The 18,601-nt window shown below is 39.4% G+C and overlaps 4 protein-coding genes across 8 annotated transcripts in view; 2 read left to right on the top strand and 2 right to left on the bottom strand.

The window, feature by feature from the left end:
• The first annotated feature begins 594 nt into the window (after positions 1-594).
• On the top strand, positions 595-4,495 carry LOC110843537 (EF-hand domain-containing family member C2). The gene is made up of 12 exons (XM_035847655.1): positions 595-687; positions 767-1,018; positions 1,158-1,532; positions 1,628-1,879; positions 1,994-2,252; positions 2,343-2,508; positions 2,588-2,718; positions 2,839-3,035; positions 3,134-3,384; positions 3,482-3,667; positions 3,758-3,869; positions 3,936-4,495. Exons 1-12 carry the CDS (start codon positions 595-597, stop codon positions 4,341-4,343), a joined length of 2,682 nt encoding a protein of 893 aa, XP_035703548.1. The 3' UTR covers positions 4,344-4,495.
• Positions 4,484-9,177, bottom strand: LOC110843034 (U4/U6.U5 tri-snRNP-associated protein 1). Of its 2 annotated transcripts, XM_035847261.1 has the most exons (11): positions 8,793-8,934; positions 8,510-8,628; positions 7,001-7,524; positions 6,746-6,874; positions 6,534-6,650; positions 6,141-6,452; positions 5,889-6,081; positions 5,665-5,789; positions 5,402-5,557; positions 5,247-5,316; positions 4,484-5,153 (listed from the first exon to the last, which is right to left on the bottom strand). In XM_035847261.1, the coding sequence occupies exons 2-11, from the start codon at positions 8,619-8,621 to the stop codon at positions 4,582-4,584; spliced, it is 2,310 nt and encodes a 769-aa protein (XP_035703154.1). In that variant the 5' UTR covers positions 8,622-8,628; positions 8,793-8,934; the 3' UTR covers positions 4,484-4,581. The 2 variants fall into 2 exon arrangements, with proteins under 2 accessions (XP_035703154.1, XP_021944636.1); XM_022088944.2 differs by lacking the exon at positions 8,510-8,628 and having other exon boundaries at positions 8,793-9,177.
• Positions 9,178-9,257: 80 nt separating this feature from the next.
• On the top strand, positions 9,258-13,064 carry LOC110844589 (UDP-N-acetylglucosamine--dolichyl-phosphate N-acetylglucosaminephosphotransferase). Of its 3 annotated transcripts, none has more exons than XM_022090829.2 (13): positions 9,258-9,398; positions 9,724-9,767; positions 9,839-10,105; positions 10,315-10,432; positions 10,538-10,751; positions 10,857-11,094; positions 11,200-11,264; positions 11,339-11,391; positions 11,637-11,658; positions 11,751-11,799; positions 11,887-11,962; positions 12,038-12,205; positions 12,275-13,064. In XM_022090829.2, the coding sequence occupies exons 3-13, from the start codon at positions 9,963-9,965 to the stop codon at positions 12,338-12,340; spliced, it is 1,212 nt and encodes a 403-aa protein (XP_021946521.1). In that variant the 5' UTR covers positions 9,258-9,398; positions 9,724-9,767; positions 9,839-9,962; the 3' UTR covers positions 12,341-13,064. The 3 variants fall into 3 exon arrangements, with proteins under 3 accessions (XP_021946521.1, XP_035703156.1, XP_021946520.1); XM_035847263.1 differs by having other exon boundaries at positions 9,258-9,402; positions 9,729-9,767; XM_022090828.2 differs by having other exon boundaries at positions 9,258-9,402.
• LOC110843535 overlaps positions 12,490-18,601 on the bottom strand; it is a 50,918-nt gene continuing 44,806 nt past the window's right edge. For both annotated transcript variants that reach the window (XM_035847259.1, XM_035847260.1), the window contains 8 exons: positions 18,169-18,286; positions 17,474-17,508; positions 17,148-17,281; positions 16,317-16,564; positions 15,548-15,848; positions 14,880-15,416; positions 14,539-14,776; positions 12,490-14,462 (listed from right to left, as the gene is read on the bottom strand). In XM_035847259.1, coding sequence (XP_035703152.1) covers positions 13,204-14,462; positions 14,539-14,776; positions 14,880-15,416; positions 15,548-15,848; positions 16,317-16,564; positions 17,148-17,281; positions 17,474-17,508; positions 18,169-18,286 — 2,870 coding nt within the window. In that variant the 3' untranslated portion in view covers positions 12,490-13,203. The remainder of the gene's footprint in view (positions 14,463-14,538; positions 14,777-14,879; positions 15,417-15,547; positions 15,849-16,316; positions 16,565-17,147; positions 17,282-17,473; positions 17,509-18,168; positions 18,287-18,601) is intronic.

Raw genomic sequence — 18,601 nt, 5'->3', positions numbered from 1 at the left:
AGCTCGATTACAGGAGTGCGCCACAACTCCCAGCCATTTGACATAAGGATTTTACTCCTATTTATCCCTCACCCTCCGTTCGAGCCCACCCGGCCCCAACTTTACACCTTTTTGCTCAACCCCCCCACCAAACCCCAACTTTCTGACCACACCACATCTTCCTCACCAGCATGGAGACCCCACCCACCAAGTTTGGTGCAGATCGGTGTGGGGGTGGCCGAGAAAATTGAAGTTTTCAACAACAGTCTGTCCTCTTATGCCTGCATGAACATGTGCAAGTGGACTTATGCAAAACTCTCTCATCATGAAAATCATGATAATTTAGGGTTACCAGAGGAATGAAATGTGAATATCCTTGCAAAAGTAAGTCCTCGACTTTTCAATTGTCTTTTTTACAGCACAAGGAGACGGCGAGGTGGAAATTATTGACAAAACATTGACTTTTATCTAGTGACGCTCAGAAATCGATGCATAATTCTTCCACAAACTGAGGTGAACAAAACTAATAAGGTTGTCCTAGATAAAAGGGTTAATTTACTTGCTACCAACTACTAATTATTAACTGTCACCTTGCTTCTTCTGTATTGCAGAAGCATGAATTTTCAAACTACATACCAAGGAGGTCAGTTGGATCGAGCTCTGGCCAAGAGTTTGCCATGTCTTCCAGGATACAGCTTCAATTTGAATGTAAGCCCTTCACACAGTGTATGATTTTTTAGAATGCACTGAATACAAAAATGAGTATGGATATGTATGTTCACAACAGGTTGGAGCGGACCGTTTCCAAAGACCAGGTCATTGGGGGTTCAACCAAGATGTCCGAATAATTAGTGAGGTCGAAGGGTATCGACCAAGAGCTGGGATAGGATTGGATACTCCCGAACCACGCACACGACCTGGAATTGGAGGTATTTTGCCACCACCGTGGGCCCCTGTCAGGACAGGACCTGACCATTCCGTCTTTCCCCGAGGTCACGGAATGTCCAGAAAGCCTACGTGGTTGGAGTTTGACAAGAAAGTAAGCATTGCTACAAATCTTACTATGTACTGATAGACAGAGTGAATAATATCAAATATGTACACATGTATACGAGTATATGCATGGATAAACTATGAAAAGTGGCTTTTGACTAAAATCATGATCTGACGTTTAACAGGTCCTAACATTCGATACATATTATCAAGAGCCTATCCCAGAGTCAGGGATGGAAAATTATCGGATTCACCAGTGTAAACTCTATTTTTTCTTGGAGGATGACACTGTACAAGTGATTGAGCCAAAAACTCACAATTCGGGAATTCCGCAAGGACAGATTGTTCGACGCCACCGGATACCACTTCCGTCGCCTTGCGAGGGCCAATACTTTACCCTGGAGCACTTCAACGTTGGCTGCGAAGTCACTTTGTATGGAAAAGTGTTTTTCATTTGCGGCTGTGATGGCTTCACTCGAAAATTTCTCAATCGGCTCGGAATTTCAGTGCCGCATAATATGGAACTTCCCGTGGACCCTGCTACAGAGAAACTCGTTGATGTAAGAAGATAATAAAAACATATCGTGTACCCTATTTAGTATAACTACTAAATTAAGAAATTAAGTTGGTAACCATTTTTTAAATTTAATTACAGAGAAAGACGAGCCAGTTTGCTAGGAAGCCACACCACGTTGTTGATACGCGTGGGCCGTTTATCCGTCATTCTGATCATGTTCTCAGATTTTGGTCGTATTGGGACGACCGCTGTAAATTGTATGGAGACCTTCGACAGTTTATCATCCACTACTTTTTGGGCGATGACACAATGGAAATCCGGGAGATATTGCGCCCTAACTCTGGATATGAAGCGTACCCATTATTTCTTCGGCGAAGCAAAATTCCAAAGGTACGTATACACACTGTAGTAAATATTAAGTACGAAAGTATGAACTGGTTATTGTTGCTTGGCTCATTTTTGGTTGACATTTCTTTTGTGATTTAATTTGATTTTATATTACAGAACCCTGAAAACTTGGTTGGACTTCCGGGAGAAAAGACCCCTTTGACAATTCTCAACGTTTTTGGGTCAATGTATGGAACCAAAAATAAAAAGGCACACTTTATGGTGGACAATTTGGGAAGTTCTTCAAATGACAGTGACTTTTACAAAGACAATGATTTGTCAATTGGAGCTGTCTTAAATGTTTATGGACGCCCGTTCATCTTGACAACATGCGACGAGTTTACTAAGCAATATTATAAAGACCGATACCAAGTTGGTCAGTTCAATCATATTAATACATACATAATTAATTGCGTGAACTGCAGTGTGGTCCAAATTAACCATGAACTACTTGTTACTTATCTAGAGGATTTTACGCCCTTGCAGTTAAATGAAGCACTAGAACGGGAAATTCCGGCTCCCAAACCACCTCCATATTTAGGTTGGGGTCAGGAAGATGATCTCGGGATGTGGAAGAGCCTGGAAATGAAAGCTCATGTAAAAGATTACCGCAAGCAAGCAGAATTTGAAAAGTGACCAAACAACTATCCTATTTATTACTACACACACTATATCCATCAGCACTATTTTTAAAAAGGTGTCATTTTCCAGAGACATTATTCGCTTTGAAGCCAAGTTTCATAATGCCTTGCAAGGGGTAAATAAGTCGCGTCGGTTCGTCATCAACTACTACATGAGCGATGATACTATCCAAGTATTTGAAAAAGAACATCCAAACTCAGGTGCGTATAAAATGTGTGTAATGCGTAATGTATGACGCTTTCTAAGTATTAGTCAGTAGTTCAATAATAAACATTATTAAAAAACTAACGGCTGTGTGCATGCAATTTTTAATTTGCTAGGATTGCCAAAGGGGAATTTTCTGCTTCGAAATCGCGTCAAGAAACCTGGTCATCAACCAGAAATTGGCAACGACCCAGAATTCTATGCGCCTAAAGACCTCTATGTTGGCAACATTATAAACATCAATGGATACAGTTTTCAGTTGATTGATGCTGATGAATTTTCTTTATGCTACATGGAAGCCAACAAGCACCTCGTTAGTCTGTTTATGTATAATAACTGGAGACATACATGGTGCAAGTCCAAGTAAATATGACTGCAAATAATAGTGTTTATGTTTCTATTCCCGTTCAGTTTCCCCACGCCAACATTTGCGTTTGTCTGGAAAAATTCCGAGAAGCGATTGGGCCTTTGCAAGGAGAAGACGTCCTGAAATGCTTTTCCGAGCATGATACTTGCCTTCAAGGGGTGATGGATACCAGGAACTTTCGATCCCTTTTGCTTCAAATTTCAAAATGCGGCCTGAGTGAACATGAACTTTTGACGCTAACTCGATGCTATGCTGCCAAAAGTGAACCTCCCGGAACTGATTTTCAAACCCTTCAGTAATTACATGATCCAATATTTAAAAACAAATTATGTGGACATTCTCGTAATTGAGTACATACAGATAGTAATTTTCTTTCTCTCTCTCTCTTGCAGAGCCGTGGCGCAAACGGAACTGAGGCGATTCCACTTTGACAGGACACTCTTAGCCAGAGTTGAATATACCCTACGGTATCACGACCCTTGTCGGACTGGGCGAGTTGACAGAGAGACGCTAAGAGCTACGTTGAAAGGAGCAAAATTGCCACTTTTCAAGGAATTGTTGGATTACATGGTGGACAAGTATGAGAACTCTATAAATAATTTTCTAGCATATTAAATTAGTGTGTAGTATATCAATCGTATGCATATTATAAGGGTTTCTCTGTAAAGGTTCCCTGCACCGGACGATGATTTGTGCAACCGTGTTGATTACTGTCAATTTCTAAAATTCTTGGACTGGGAAATGAATGCTGCCCCAATTACAAAGCCTGCAGCTAATCAAGTATGTATAATATCCTCGGAGTATTTTTAAGTGACTTGATATTCCTAATTATTTAACTGATTTCAGTGCGTCATGAAATGGGTGGAACCGAAACCACCCATGAAAATCCTGTGCGTAAATTATCGAGCCTTTTTGGACGACGTATGTCCCAACATCAAGTGTTCCTTGCCTGCCGTCTGTTGCTGTTGCAACGAGAACAAAGCTTGCCCTCAACACCCTCGACAAACAGAGGATGAGAACACAAACTATTGTCCGCAGCCCGACCAAAAATGCAATCAACAAATGGAGCCCTGTGGTCCACAAGAGCCTGTCACCGTTTACGTTCAGCCTTGTAGCATCACTTACACGGAGGGGAATCAGCACAAGTGCGCACCAGGAGCGCAAAAATGTTTCGCTAATCAAGGCGAGAATAATGAAGATTGTGGAGAACCAATACCAACTTTTTCGTGTGCTCCTTGTGGAGGAACTAATTGAATTTGATACTGAAATTCCAATCTTCCTCTCATCTCTAGGTTAATTTATTACGACTGCTTATATGAGGCTGTGATGATGGGGTTTGCACATTTGTAAGTCATGTTAAGAACCAAATAAAATACACATACTACACACGCATATTATTATTCAATAGTAGTATTCATTTAATTTTGTATTACTATCATATCATACATATTTTTAAAAAAACTTCAAACTAAGAAACTCTCCCGAACATTACTCAACGTTTACTTTTACGAAGCATATCATGGGCCTTGCTTCCAGATAAGATCAAATATGCTGAATGAGTTTCCTTTTGTTTTTGTTGCAAAAGTTCGACGGTCCTCAATGGAGTATCCGTAGAGTTCATGTGTTGCATAAGCTTCTCCTGCTCGTTCTTTTTGCGTTTTTTATCAATCTTATTCTTACCAGAACCTTTTCCGTGGAATTTGTGCGACAATAAACGAAAAGCTTCCTTTGCTGAAATTGGTTTCCCATCCTCGTCATTATATTCCAACTTCACTTCGGGCTTATAACCGTCTTTTTCTCTGAAATCGGACGTAGGACCAAAGTACATGTCTCGCTTGCTAACTCTTTCCTCTTCATAGTTCTTGTCTTCAATAGTGTAATGCTTGGCTTCAAGATGTTTCATTGTCGTAGCTCCAACTCGCTTTACTTTCTCTTGTTCTAAGAATCCTTTCTTGTGAGCCAGTTTCAAGGCACCGGCAAGACCAACGCCAACATCAGGCTCCTGCTCCAAGATTGTTACTTCCTCTTGATCGGGTATACGGGTAATGTCCACTGGTGTCTCGTCTGCAACACAATGAATGTTTAACACAGTTAAAAGTTTGATATAACGTTGGTTTTTAATAAATCATATTGTAAACTAAGACTTAAAAATCGTACCAATATCGACTTCATTCCAAGCTCCCCGTTCCTCAGACACAGATTGATACTTTTCTTCTTGCTCAAAATCCTACAAAAAAGCATACCCCGATTCACAATAAGCATAAGTAGATAGATGGTTAAAATAAAATAATTCAACATTTGTGGTTTGATACCATTTCCTCGTCCCCGTATAAGTCCCCTGCATCAACACTTGGAATATCACCCAAAGTACGACAAAATTCAGCAGTAGCGTGCAGAACAATAGATCCTGCATCTGATTTCTCTGCTTCACTGGCTATTTCCAGTTCTCGCAATAGTAATTCTCCAACCTATTAATTTCATTAAAAACACATGAGCAACTAATCCAAAATTATCAAACGAAACATACAAGTAATTTTTATCACAGCACAATATGTATATGTCGACTTGTACTCACATTAGCCTTAGGTTTGGGCTTGGCCAGTTGCTTTTGTTTCATTTTCCTGGCCTTGTGCAATGCGCGTTGAAAGTCAATGTCAGCTTCATCCTCCAATTTGACATCTGATATATCAACCTCAGTAGCTGTAAATATAAAATTTGCATGACATGTTTCAAATGCTTCTAATATAGTACATATGTAGTAGCATCTTTGATATTCGGTACTATTTTGTATTCACTTACGAACTGCAAAGTCGTCAATTTCTAAATCAATTTCCATATCCATTGGTTCTTCTTTCACTGCTGTAGCAGCATGTGATTTTTTATTACGCGATCCCAAGTCGCGTTGGTTGATAACGCCGGCTGGTGCTTTGTTTCCATCCGCATCCAATTTCAGCAAATCATCAGCACGGAGAACTTTTCGTACTTTCCTTACCTGAATAAAAAATGATATGTTAAGAAACGCCAACCAATTAAGTGTTTTTCTTTACAAACCTTCTTTTTTGGCTTCTTGAAGGAAACCATTTCCTCAGGTGAATAAAAATCTGACATCACTTTTAAAGAAACACTGTCCACTGACTCTAATATTTTATCTGCTCTCTTCATTTTCTCTCGTATTTGTGCTTTTCTGGCTTCTTCTGAAATATTTTGCCCGATTACGAAGCTCTGTCGCTCCGGTCCTCCAATTTCTTCATCATATTTCCCAAGAAGACTTTTTGTTTTTAAGCTTCCAGACTCGTCGTATTCAATTTCATCGAGGGCATTGTACCCATGTAATTCTGGTCGTAATTGTTTATTTTTGACATTCTGTAACACATACATATTAGATGCATGTAAATGTTACAAGCTTATTATAATTTCGTGTGATATATATATATATATATATACCTTGTCATATCGCTCATCATCAAGCATATTGACATTCACCAGCGTATCATCTTCCTCGTCCAGCACACCTTTATCCTTCAATGTCAAGATCACTTGACCACCGTCTTGAATTCGAGACTATATATAAAATAATTGGAAACATGACGCAATTGAATTCCAAAGGCGGAATTTGAATGCTATAATTAAATACCTAATTAACTATTATTACTTACCTGATCGTGCAAAACTTTCATTCCTTTCAAATCCTTCTCTGTGTAAGCTTTGTTTTTATGTTTAACAAATGCAGTTTCAACCACTTCTCCAAGTCCAAACTCTGTGTCCAGCTCATCAAGTTCCTTTGCCTAGTAGAATGAACCATATCAAAAGTTATTATAAGATGTAGCCAAATGACACTACAACTTGTGTTATTTGGATTTAATACTGGATTCAATCGCGAATTAGAAATTTATAATGAGTATGATGCGTACCCTTTTTGCTGCTAGAGCCTTTTGTTCAGCCAATGTTTTCTGTTTCAAAACCCAAGCATGGGCATCATCATCCTCATCCGAGTCAGCCAATCCTTTGGATTGTAACATTTTGGTCTCCAACTTGCGCTTTTCTTTCATAGTAGTCAGTTTATCCTTCAATTTGTCCGACTTGAGCCTTGCAGTTAAATTTTCAGCTGGGGCGTGAACAAATTCTTGTGTTTCTTTCCAGAACGTTTCGCCTTCCTTTTCTCTTTCTGCACGAATACGGCGAAGTGTTTCTTCGTCAAACTCCTCTTCTGCTTCACCCTCTTCCACATCCTCTGGCTTGCCTGACCTTTTCTGGGGTGGAGGTTGTGGCCTTGGTGGGGGTCCGGAATCTACTTGAAGAGGTTTCAATCCCAGTTTCGCTCGAAGTTTATTCGTCTCGTGAATGGAAAGAACCGATCCATCTCCTGAAGGTTTCTCGATAGGAGACGGTGACCTTTCTTCATGTCTGGATGCTTTGGACAATGGGACGTCAGAATCTGAAATAACCAAAACATGTCACAATTTAGCATCGCAAAGTGTCGATTATAATTTTCAAAATCTATAAACTATGTACTTTATAAGCTATAAAATATGTAAGATGCAATGCAATCAGAGACTGGCGGATTAAAGATATCGGGATTAAGGATTAAGATTGAGGATTAAATTTTAAAATCTTGGGATTGAGATTGAGGATTAAGGATTAATTTTCAAATTTTGGGATTAAGGATTAGGATTAGGGATTGAATTTAATCTGGGATTGGGATTAATATGGGATTAAATTTTGGGTAGTTTTCTGGGATTGGGAATTAATTTAGTCCTGGATTAATTGTTTGCATTAAATTTCATTATGACAGATTTTTAAATTAATTAAATGAATCTGGACTTCGGAACAAGAAATATGTTTTAAGAACATTTCCCATGCAAAATTAGATCGTTTAGTAATAAAATTTTTAACAATTAAATATTTTTTGCACTAAAAATTATATACGGGAAAGATGCTAATTTTACTCTAGGTACTATTTTTAACGAAAAACTTTGACCAGATTTTGGAAGAGCACTGACATTTCTTTATAAGCCCACGTCAATGTTGCATTGTGCATTGAGGATACCACGTTACGAGTAGTTTTGCAAAATGATTTGTAGTATTTTAAATATGTGAAAAAAATGAACGAAATGCAATCAATTTTGGAAAAGGAGCGATCTTAAGAGAAGTTTGGCTTTTCGATTTTTCAGTCATTGTAAATTTAATCCCATTTTAATCCCATTCTAATCCCACTTTAGGATTAAAGTTGACAGAGGGATTGGGGATTAGGGATTAAGGATTAAAATTTTAGAACTTGGGATTAAAGATTGAGATTGAGGATTAATTAATCCCCAATCCTAATCTCAATCCCTAATCCTTAATCCGGGATTGACCAGTCTCTGAATGCAATACACTAAACTGTAAGGCTTCTCGACCTTTGGCTTTGGTATTACACTTACCATCTGAAGATCCAAAGAACTGGGGAAAGAATTTCAAGTAAGGAGAAAGTGACAGGGCAGTAGGAGGTCCACCGGGTAATGAAACTCGAATTCTTTCCCCAGTAATCCGCATTCAAGTCCTGTAACAATTTAAAGAAATTCAGAATTAAACTGTTTTTATACTAAGTTGAACAGCAAGAAAGAATGGGACGCATAAATGTAACGAAGATCAACCCTCTAAACGTAATTGCATAATAATAAAAATAGTCGAAGGAATAATAGAAATCTCCATAAATCCTCTCACCTTCCGAGTCCCCTCCTCCATGTCTCCTCTTCTCCTTGTGCTTCCTCTTGCGACCGCGCTCCTTATCCTTGCCCGCTGGGGGGGAATCGTCCCCGTATGCGTGTGGTGGGGACGATGGGCTTTTTGACCTCGACCGGTGCTTTCTCTTTGAACTTTTCGACAAAGAGTCGTCCTCGTCCCCTCGATGACGTGACTTTTTCTCCTCCCGATCTCTCACCTTGTCCTTGTCCTTCTCCTTGTGCTTCTTGGAGGAACCCATACTCAAAGGTTGGCAATTTATTTAACTAATATTTAATAGTGGTTATTATAAATAATAATATTTCTGGGGATGCAGCAACTTTCTTTTCACGAGAGGAGCTAGCCTAACGACAGGGAGCAAGTTGGTTGGTGGCGGTTGGCTGGGGCAGAAAGTCCATGCATAATTACTCCTCTCTGAATCCACGTCGACTTTCTAGCTCTCTCTGCCTGGCTGGACGGCTGGAAGAACTCGGATTTGCTTTCTTGCTGCTTTGCTTATTAGAAATATGAAGTAGAAGAAAGTGGAAGAAAGTTATTGCCAATCTTCCTGGCTTGGACACATCGGGCTAGCGATTGGAATATAGTTTAGTAGGTAATAATAATATTTTGCATACTTTGTTTATTAAATTATTTGCACATGCAATGCATACGTGGTTAAGTTGGGATTCTTAACCTGAGAAGTCAGTAATCGAATTGTAAAAATGTTATAAACTATCAAATTTTAATTGGGTGGGGAATCAAATATCAGGCTCCAACTCAATCGGTATAATTTTACAGTGCTCTTGAAAGTTTAATTGAAATTGTTTCTCGATTTATTTTCATGTACATATTACCCATCCCCCCACTGACTCCTAGTCCTAGCGTCATTATTTAATTATGATAATGACTTTAAAATTATTCTCCTGTTTTGCAGAATAGAAGGAGTAAGTACGTAAACTTGGAAGCTTCTATAAGTGGGTGAGTGATTGCATTTTGTATGAAATTGAGTGCACGTAAGTGTCGTTATCAGTAATTTCGTATGTATGTAGTGACCTTGACAAATAACTCCTCCGAAGTGGCCACCAGTCAGATGTAGAAGCGAGTTTGAGATATCGTAGAAAGAGAGATCCTCCTCTGTGGTGATTATCGGATAATCATTATCCTGTTTCCAACATGCCGTCGGATTTGTGGTGTTTAATCTTTCTAAGCGTCGGTGCTTATTTCGTCACATGCAGACTTATTGCAAAGTTTCGTGATGTTTTCGTTCGGGCCAATCTCTTTGGAATTGATCTGTGCAAATCTACCGGAGCGGAAGTGTAAGTATAAAGCTGTTTTTGTAGCCCGTCTCCATCAATTTGACTTCATTAGGTCATTACCTTTGTTTAATCTTGGTTGCGTAAATTAATGGTGAGAGGCATTTATTAAGAGCGATCTATTTCATTCCGTAGACTGGAATATCTCTTATGGTTTCTGTGTCATTGATCAGTTTGTATATAATATCCTTGATCTAATATTTCCTCCATAGACCGGAAGCAGTTGGAGTTTTGTGCGGATGTGTGTATCTTGTATGCATGTTTCTGTTCATCCCAGCGAGATTTGGACAAGATTTCATTCAACAAAAGGAAAATTTTCCCCATCACGAGGTCAATTATTAATTTTAACATTGTTATATCGAAATGTCAAGCTGTATAATATATTGTTTGTACACTGTAACTAAAAGATGACTTTTGTTTGCGCACTAATATTAGTTGGTGGAATATATAACAGCATTACTTGGAGTGACGTGCATATTGCTTCTTGGATTTGCTGATGATGTCTTGGACGTTCCGTGGAGAGTTAAACTCCTACTTCCGGCAATTGCAGCGCTTCCAATCCTTCTAGTCTACTATGCAACGTTTGACACAACGTTCGTAATGGTCCCCAAGCCCTTGCATCCTGTACTCGGACAATCACTAGATTTAGGTGTGTACGTACTGTATGCATTATTGCATTTGTACTTCGTCCTGTGTCATACATATATTTCATATTTAAAAAATAATATATTACAATTTTAGTTTATTGTTGTAGGGTGGGGGTACTATCTCTATATGGGAATGGTTGTGGTATTTTCCACAAATGCCATAAACATATTGGCTGGGATCAATGGATTAGAGTGCGGCCAGTCAGTTGTGATTGCCATCTCAGTTTTAATTTTTAATTCTGTGGAAGTCTTCATGGGCGAAGTTTCGACACATCCACACATGTTCTCCATTCACCTACTGCTGCCGTTCATTGCCACGTCAGCCGCCCTTTTGCGCTATAATTGGTAATTTCCTACATGATAAATGATGTAAATATGTAAATTTCTTCTTTGTGTACAACGATCACGAATGTATTTTGATCAGAATATCTTTCTTATTTGAATGGTTAGGTATCCTGCTCAAGTTTTCGTTGGTGATACTTTTTGCTACTTCTCAGGAATGCTTTTTGCAACTGGTAAATCTCACTTACAATACCAAAAAATGAACTCACTATTCAAACAGTTAGAAAATAATCAAATTTTTTTATAGTGGGGATTCTTGGGCACTTTAGCAAAACTCTGCTTTTGTTTTTTATACCTCAGGTGAGTATCCAGCGGTTCGATTACGTGTGCTAATTGTCAGATTGCGTGTGAGATTGTGTTTGATGACAATCTTACAGTGCAGTACTGCTAATTTTTTCATGCCTAGTAGGCATTGCCTAGTATTTAGGTATTAGTAGTATTACTTACTCTCATAATATGTCAGGCATGTGACTAAAGCCTAAACAATCAGAGTTTACATACATACTACATAATACATACTAAAATGATTTGACTGTATGTTCCAGGTTATAAATTTTGTATACTCAGGTAATGACAATTTATTTATTGTGCACACGATATGACTAACAGATAAAATAGTTGGTATTTTAAAATCAATCTTATTAATTCTTGTTGTTTAGTTCCTCAAGTCTTCCGTTTCGTTCCATGTCCTCGACATCGCCTGCCAAGGTATGTACTATCATATATGTATGTGCAAGCTAATTATTAAATATGGGAGATTATGATTTTTAATTGAGTTGTATTTCTATTTGTTAGATACAACAAGGTGACAAATAATATTGAGATGAGCACCGTGAGGTTCAAAGAAAGCGACTTGAAGTTCCTTGGTCGGGTAATGAATAAAAACAAACAGTTGACAGTGTCATAGACAGTTATCATATGCAGAAATATGTTTTATTTTCAACAGGCATCTGTGAGTATTCTAGAGTCTTTGGGCTTGCTTGCAGTCACCAGAAATCTGGGAGAAAATAAAGATTTTATCGAATGTAACAATTTCACTTTGGTGAATTTAGTCTTGAAATTTTTTGGCCCGATGCACGAGCAAAGCACAACTATCATCATCTTATTGATTCAAGTATGATTATTAAAATGATTAGTATTTTGTTGAAACTAGAGTTTAATGATTGCTTTCTTTTTATTCCAGCTCCTTTGTAGTTGTGTTGCTTTTGCCATAAGATATCCTCTGGCCCGTCTATTTTATGATGTTTGATGATGATCGTGATGATAGCACCTGTGAATATCTAATCGGAAACTCCTGCTTGCGTCGCATACCAATTGCTCTACCGCTGGGATACACGTTAATTTTTAGATAGGCTTTAGTGAACCAATATCAATTCGTAATTTTGTTAATGTATTTTATTGTGAAGTTTTTTTCTGACTACTTTGTTTTAATTTTGTGTCCACTACCCTGTACAATCAATCGTGTATAATGATGTTTACATGATCCTTTATTATTAGTGATATTCTGTAGAGTTGTTATTGTGATGCAATTTGAGCTTTTCAAATGCCTCTTTTCTGCTGCAAATGCAGTTGACCTAATGATAATACATCACAAGCTTGTACCTGCTATTTAGACCATATATTTATATAATGAATGATGCGACCAATAAGTCACTTTCACCGAAACAACCACGGAAAACCCTTTTCTTTTGCACTTACATATGAATACCAAGACTGAGCACATTTATTTCAAATTAGTCCGAAAGTGGTATTTACTGTTACCCACCCAAAGAAATCCCAAAAAATTATACGTAACATGTATGAACTTACTTGTGTGTATGACAATGTTGTTTGAATTGAATAATAGTTATATATATATATGTATGTATGTATGTATGTAAATTATTATCATAGAATTAGTGGAGCTCAACCTGGCCCTTTGCTGCTAAACTAACTGCCATTTAAGGACGAATAAATAATAGCAATAATAAATACCATATTTTCAAAATTACTGGATATTTATTATTCATAGCGATTATCATAAAGTCTAAACTTTAAAAATTATGACAAAAGCACTTATCTAATATCCATAATATGCGCATTAAAGATTATGTAATATATTTATGACTCGATTCATTTTGAATTTTCCAACCCGTCTCCATTAATCATCCCACTGTTACAATTTTCAAGGGTTGATGAGTTTAATACTTTACTGTTGGGATTAGGATTTGGCAAAAACATTGGTAAGGCTGAGTCGCAAGTAAAATGATAATCCGCACCGTTACTGGATGCCACAAAACCAGAATGAATAACTTTACTTTTTAATGATTGTTGTTTTTTACTGGGAGACTGATGTTTGGGGGAGGAATGTTGTTTCTGTGATTTCGAAGTAGTTGAACCTGGAATCGAAACTCCAGAGGAGCACGAAGATGCGGAAGAAGAGTGCTTGGCGTCACTAGAACTAACTGAAGACTTGCCACTCTCACTGCTGCTCGTGGTGGTCACCGCAGCCAAAACTTTCTTGGGAGATTTTGATCTCGATCGAAAAAATCTTGCAATTTTCCGTGATTTACTCTTACTTGGTGATTTCCCATTAGTTTCAAGCAATTGGATTGGAATTACTTCCGGGGACAAGGATTGGGGGGGAGTTGCGTCGCTGTGGTGGAGGCTGCTATGAATGCTGAGAGTCGAAGAAGCCGATCCATTTAGTGTTGATGACGATGCATTTGTGTTATTCAGATTGGATGACGACAAGAGTCCACCACTACCAGTTCCATTATTGATGTTTAAAGTCTGGTCATTTTGACGATGATTATGATCACAACTGACGTGGTGAAGATGGTGTACCGATAGCTTTGGTTGGACCTTAATTGGACAGTTATTGTCCATAGGATGGCAATTGTTCTTGATCTGATTCACGTCCAAAAGGTCCATCGGAGGGATGCTGATTGCGTCCTGCTCCGCGTCACTCAAGTCCTTTCCCCCCGTCGACTTCCGGCTGTGCACTGTTAGTGATGAAATACGAGGTCGTGTTGGTGGACCAGGACTCTTAACAAAAACAGTGGCGTCGTTGCTGCTCAGGACTGGCGGCTCTTTGAGGATCAATTTTCCTGTGGGAGGTTTGTGTTGCAAAGGTGGTTGATCTTCGTAGCACTTTGTGTGAGGGCCATTTGGTTGCGGTTGAGATAATGTGAAGGGGGTAAGGGGCATGCAGAGGGGTTCCAAGGGGTAGTCATTCAGATTGTCCAAGGACATTTGTGACAATGTCACCAAATTTTTGCATAAGCCATGACAAATTTTCATTTCATGATTATCTTTGTGATTAGCATCGTGAAAGCCGTTGTTACTTTGCCAGAACCTTTCCAAATCGCCTCCACTTATTGACAAGGAGTCTGAAATCCGTTAGAATTATTAGTTTGTTATTAGAACCAAGTTAAGTACATTATTGATACGGATTGTGGGTGCTACCTGTGAATGTGTCCACCACAGTGAGACATTCCTGGCTTAAAACACGGAGTGGGTGGTCAGACTTGTCAAGGGTTGGAAATGATGAGCTAGAAACATGCTCGGGGCATTCAGAGAAAGATGCACTTCGAAATTTGTCAAGGAACCCTCCCGAGCTCATCACATAATTCTGGTCAGATTCCGGAAGTGGATTTTCTCTATTTTCTAATAGGAAACTTAGCGCAATATCTTCTTCCGTCACCTAAAGAATAATAATCAGACATTTTTTGGTGGAGGTACAAATTCACTTTTTGGTAAGATATTATCCCGTATATGTGCACATTAATTTAGATTTGCCTGCATACCTGAAGACAGACATCATTAGTCGGAACCGGAACTTCCGGCTCAACCACCTCGATGAATTCAAATTCATATCCGTCTTCATCTCTTCCTTCATCAGGATCCTCCTCGTCGCACGTCTTGAAAACGGTGAGAGCCTTATACTCAGGTTCCGGGTAGAAGCTATTAAAATGTGCGTCCCCGCTGCTGTTGCTGAAAAAGTATGGAATATTTCCACCAATCTTATTTTGAAGAATTTGGGAAGGTGGTCCACTGAAAATGGACCCAATTTGACTAGTTCCCCCAAAGAATGAGTCGTCCAATTTTGAAATGTCGTCAAAGAAAGTGGGCGAGTGGGTTTGGTTGGAAATCCATTTTTGAATCATTTCAGCCTTCGTGGAAGTCATGAGACAGGGGTCGGAAGATGGTGAAGCATTACTGCAAGATCCCACTGCTGCCAGCCCCCCTCCACCTCGACTCGTAGCTTTCTCCTTGGCTTGGTTGACTGACTTTTTCGGACTTGGAAAGTTGTTGGCTTGATGATTAACTCCTGGCCCGTCGATCTGAAACAATCATTCGCCCAGAAATTGGACACAAATCACTATTTGTTTTACGTTGAAATTATGGGGATATATGTACAAGTCCAACAATAGCCAAGTATAGATTAATGACTAGAGGTCAATGGTGAACTCACCCATGTCTCACAACCGCCGCCCTTCTTTTTAGGAGAGGATGGTGGCTGAAGGTGGTTCTGTAGCTGACGATGGTACTTTGTAACTTTAGGACCGTCAACCCATTTCTCTTCGGACTTGTTCCCACCAACTCCACTACCATTCAACCCAGAAGCAGCAGTGGCGACGAAAGAAGAGCTGTCCGGCAAAATTTTATTTGATGACTTTGGCTTTGGACTTTTTGTTTTTGGATTTGGCCCATTCACAGACGAGCCGTTATTCAGTGGGGGACATTTGGATGGAATGATTTTCATGTTGCATCCGCTGAAATAGGAGAAAAAAAAACATTAGGATTGATTACGCGAGTGATAGCTGCGCATTTAAGCTATTATTATTATGAAGCACACGAAAAGGAGAGAAGGGAAAGTTGGGGAAAGTCGTGACTAGTGGTGCTGACTGGGGTTGTGAAACGCATGGTAGTGCAGCACAGCGTCTCTCTCATCCATCCCTCTCTCTCCCTCTTCTGCAGACGTGTAAATGTTCCACTTTCCCCACTCGTGCCCAATCCCTTATGCGATGCAGTATGCAGTTTATCCACCCATTAATCGCCCGATTTTCCAAACGCTTATTTTCAAACAACTCATTCTTTTCAATCATTATCATAAATAAGAAATAAATGTGGTGAGTGCAACGACGGAGGAAGGAAACAAATCTGGATGGGGTGGGAAGAGTAGGGTACGACTCGACATGGAGAAGTTTTTCCAGCCAAACCACCAACTATTGTCATCTTACTTTTCAGTGGTCTCCAGCGATGGGAGATAGACTGGGTAGGATGGAGGGTGTTCCCCGTCTGTAGCCTCGTCGATAGATGGTCCTAAATAAATTACGGTATCACATGACTGTTCTGATGAAGAGGGGTCAATATCCGAACTGGTTTCGCCTTCGCCAACTTGATTAGTCGTCCCAAGCCCGTTCCGCATTTCTTCACCTGATCCTCCAGAACTTCCACCAGAGCCCGTCCCACTCCCAACGCTTCCCATCTAAAAAAAGTCAAACCAAACAGGACACCAATTTAGTATCCTGTTCAACTGCCACTCATACATACACACGTGTTTTTTTCGCTTTTGTTCTCTCTCTCTCTTTCCCTTTCTTGACTTTTGTCTGACCGGAATAATAAATCAGGCAAGATCAAGACCAACATGAAAACAGAAGGAGGAAACTCCAATCATCAATTAGCTCTTCTCTGACCGAGGAGACTTTTTTTGTTTTCTGGGATTTTATTTGTGGCTCACTCGCTTCCTGACTGACTCGACTTTCTCCGTCTTCAATCATTGTCCAACGCATCTCAATTTTTACGCATTTTCTTCACATTCCTCTGACAGCAGCCTGACGACCAGAAGCAGAGTACATACTGGTGAGGCCAAAACTCTATTTCATTCAACCATGCTTTACTATTTGGCCATGGTTAAACTGATCTCGTATGAGGGCTGTCTGCTTGTTTATCTGTAGTACGTGCGTGGAAAAAGCAGCCTCCTTCAGTCCATCTATTATTCTTCCATTGTCAGAGGACTGCATGGAAGGAAAATGATAATACGTCTTTCATCGAAATCCAAGCAGGCTCACCTTCAACCTCCGGCTTCGACGAAGACGATGGACCCTCGAACCCAATTGTAAGGCTGCCAGCGTCTCTGCATACCGGGAATGCGAGTTGGAAATGTGAATCATCACAACCGCTCGACATGTCAAGGAGCCCAGACCTGTTTTACATATTAACAACATTTGAACCACCACTCCACATAATATGGAACCCATCTTTAACTAATAATTCAATGTAAGAACTAAATCAATTCGAATAATTTTTGTCTAGTAAACTTGATTATTGTCGTTGATTATCTATTGCATAGATGAAAATGTTGTAGATTTGGAATGTAATGGAATTAAGGACTTACATTCGCGTAAGATAGCACCCAGTTTGGAATGATTGCTGAAAAAATAGATATACCATCGCGAAATTAGTTGGCATATTCATCAACGCACGAAGCTCTATCAATGACGCATCAAATTCATCCATCAAATCTACGGTTTTGAGGGAAATGGGAGAATGAATGAGAAAACCTCACGGACAAAAGTGGTTACGGTTAGTTGGTCGTTCAGAAAACGACGGCGTGAATGGTAAAGGTTATTCGGATGGGTTTTATGGGCAGATGACTTTTACGGATAATAATGAGCTGTGTGGGAAGCCCTTTTATCGGGATAGTGAGCTGTTGAAATTCTATATCCATTTTAAGTGAGGGTTTTGTTATACATGAATAATTCGTGTCTACTATTAAATTTTAAATGCCATTTGCTTTTATTTGGAAAGTGTCTCAGCTTTTTAGTATATTAGCGAAATAGACTGGGAAGTGGGGGTAGTTGGTTGGTTAAGCTCACAAATGACCGGATGATGTGGAAGTTTGTAGGGAAATTGGTATTCTAATTCAGGCTTAACTTCATTTGGCAGTCAAAACCCATTTCAGTTCAACTTTGTCGCTTGAATTTACAACATGAACACAACTCAACTTTACACGAATTTGTCTACTAAAGAGTAGCAGTTGGAGGGAATGATTGCCCAAATTACAAGGGCCAAACTGGTCGAACTTCCTACCTGGAAGGCAAATGACGCTGACCATTGAGGACGGCCAAAAGGAGTCCACTCAAGACCGAGATCGAAGGAGACCCATTCCCGAGAAGAACACAGTGCAATTTGCTTCTCCCTCCGACAACTGAAAAATTTATAGAAATGGTCAATGGATGATGGAACCGAGAACAAAATAAAATTTCAAAATAAGTGCGAGTGAATTAGCTCTTTTGTTCTGTATAATAATAGCCACACAAGAGTACAATGAGGGACAAATGGAAGAAGTGAAAGTGGCAATAAACACTGCATGGCTATGTATTAGGTATATACGGTATAGAAAGTTAGGAGTGTGTGAGAGGGTGGTGATGGTGGCAATAATGGTGTTGGTTGGCCCAAAAAGTGATGAGATTGAAATGGGAATCATTCAACTGGAACAATAAGACCATCAAAAAACGATTCA

The sequence above is a fragment of the Folsomia candida genome, unplaced genomic scaffold, assembly GCF_002217175.1.
Source record: "Folsomia candida strain VU population unplaced genomic scaffold, ASM221717v1 Fcan01_Sc002, whole genome shotgun sequence".
NCBI classification, from domain to species: domain Eukaryota; kingdom Metazoa; phylum Arthropoda; class Collembola; order Entomobryomorpha; family Isotomidae; genus Folsomia; species Folsomia candida.
Note: the sequence above shows the minus strand (reverse complement) of the source record. Positions and strands in the feature narration are given on the sequence as shown.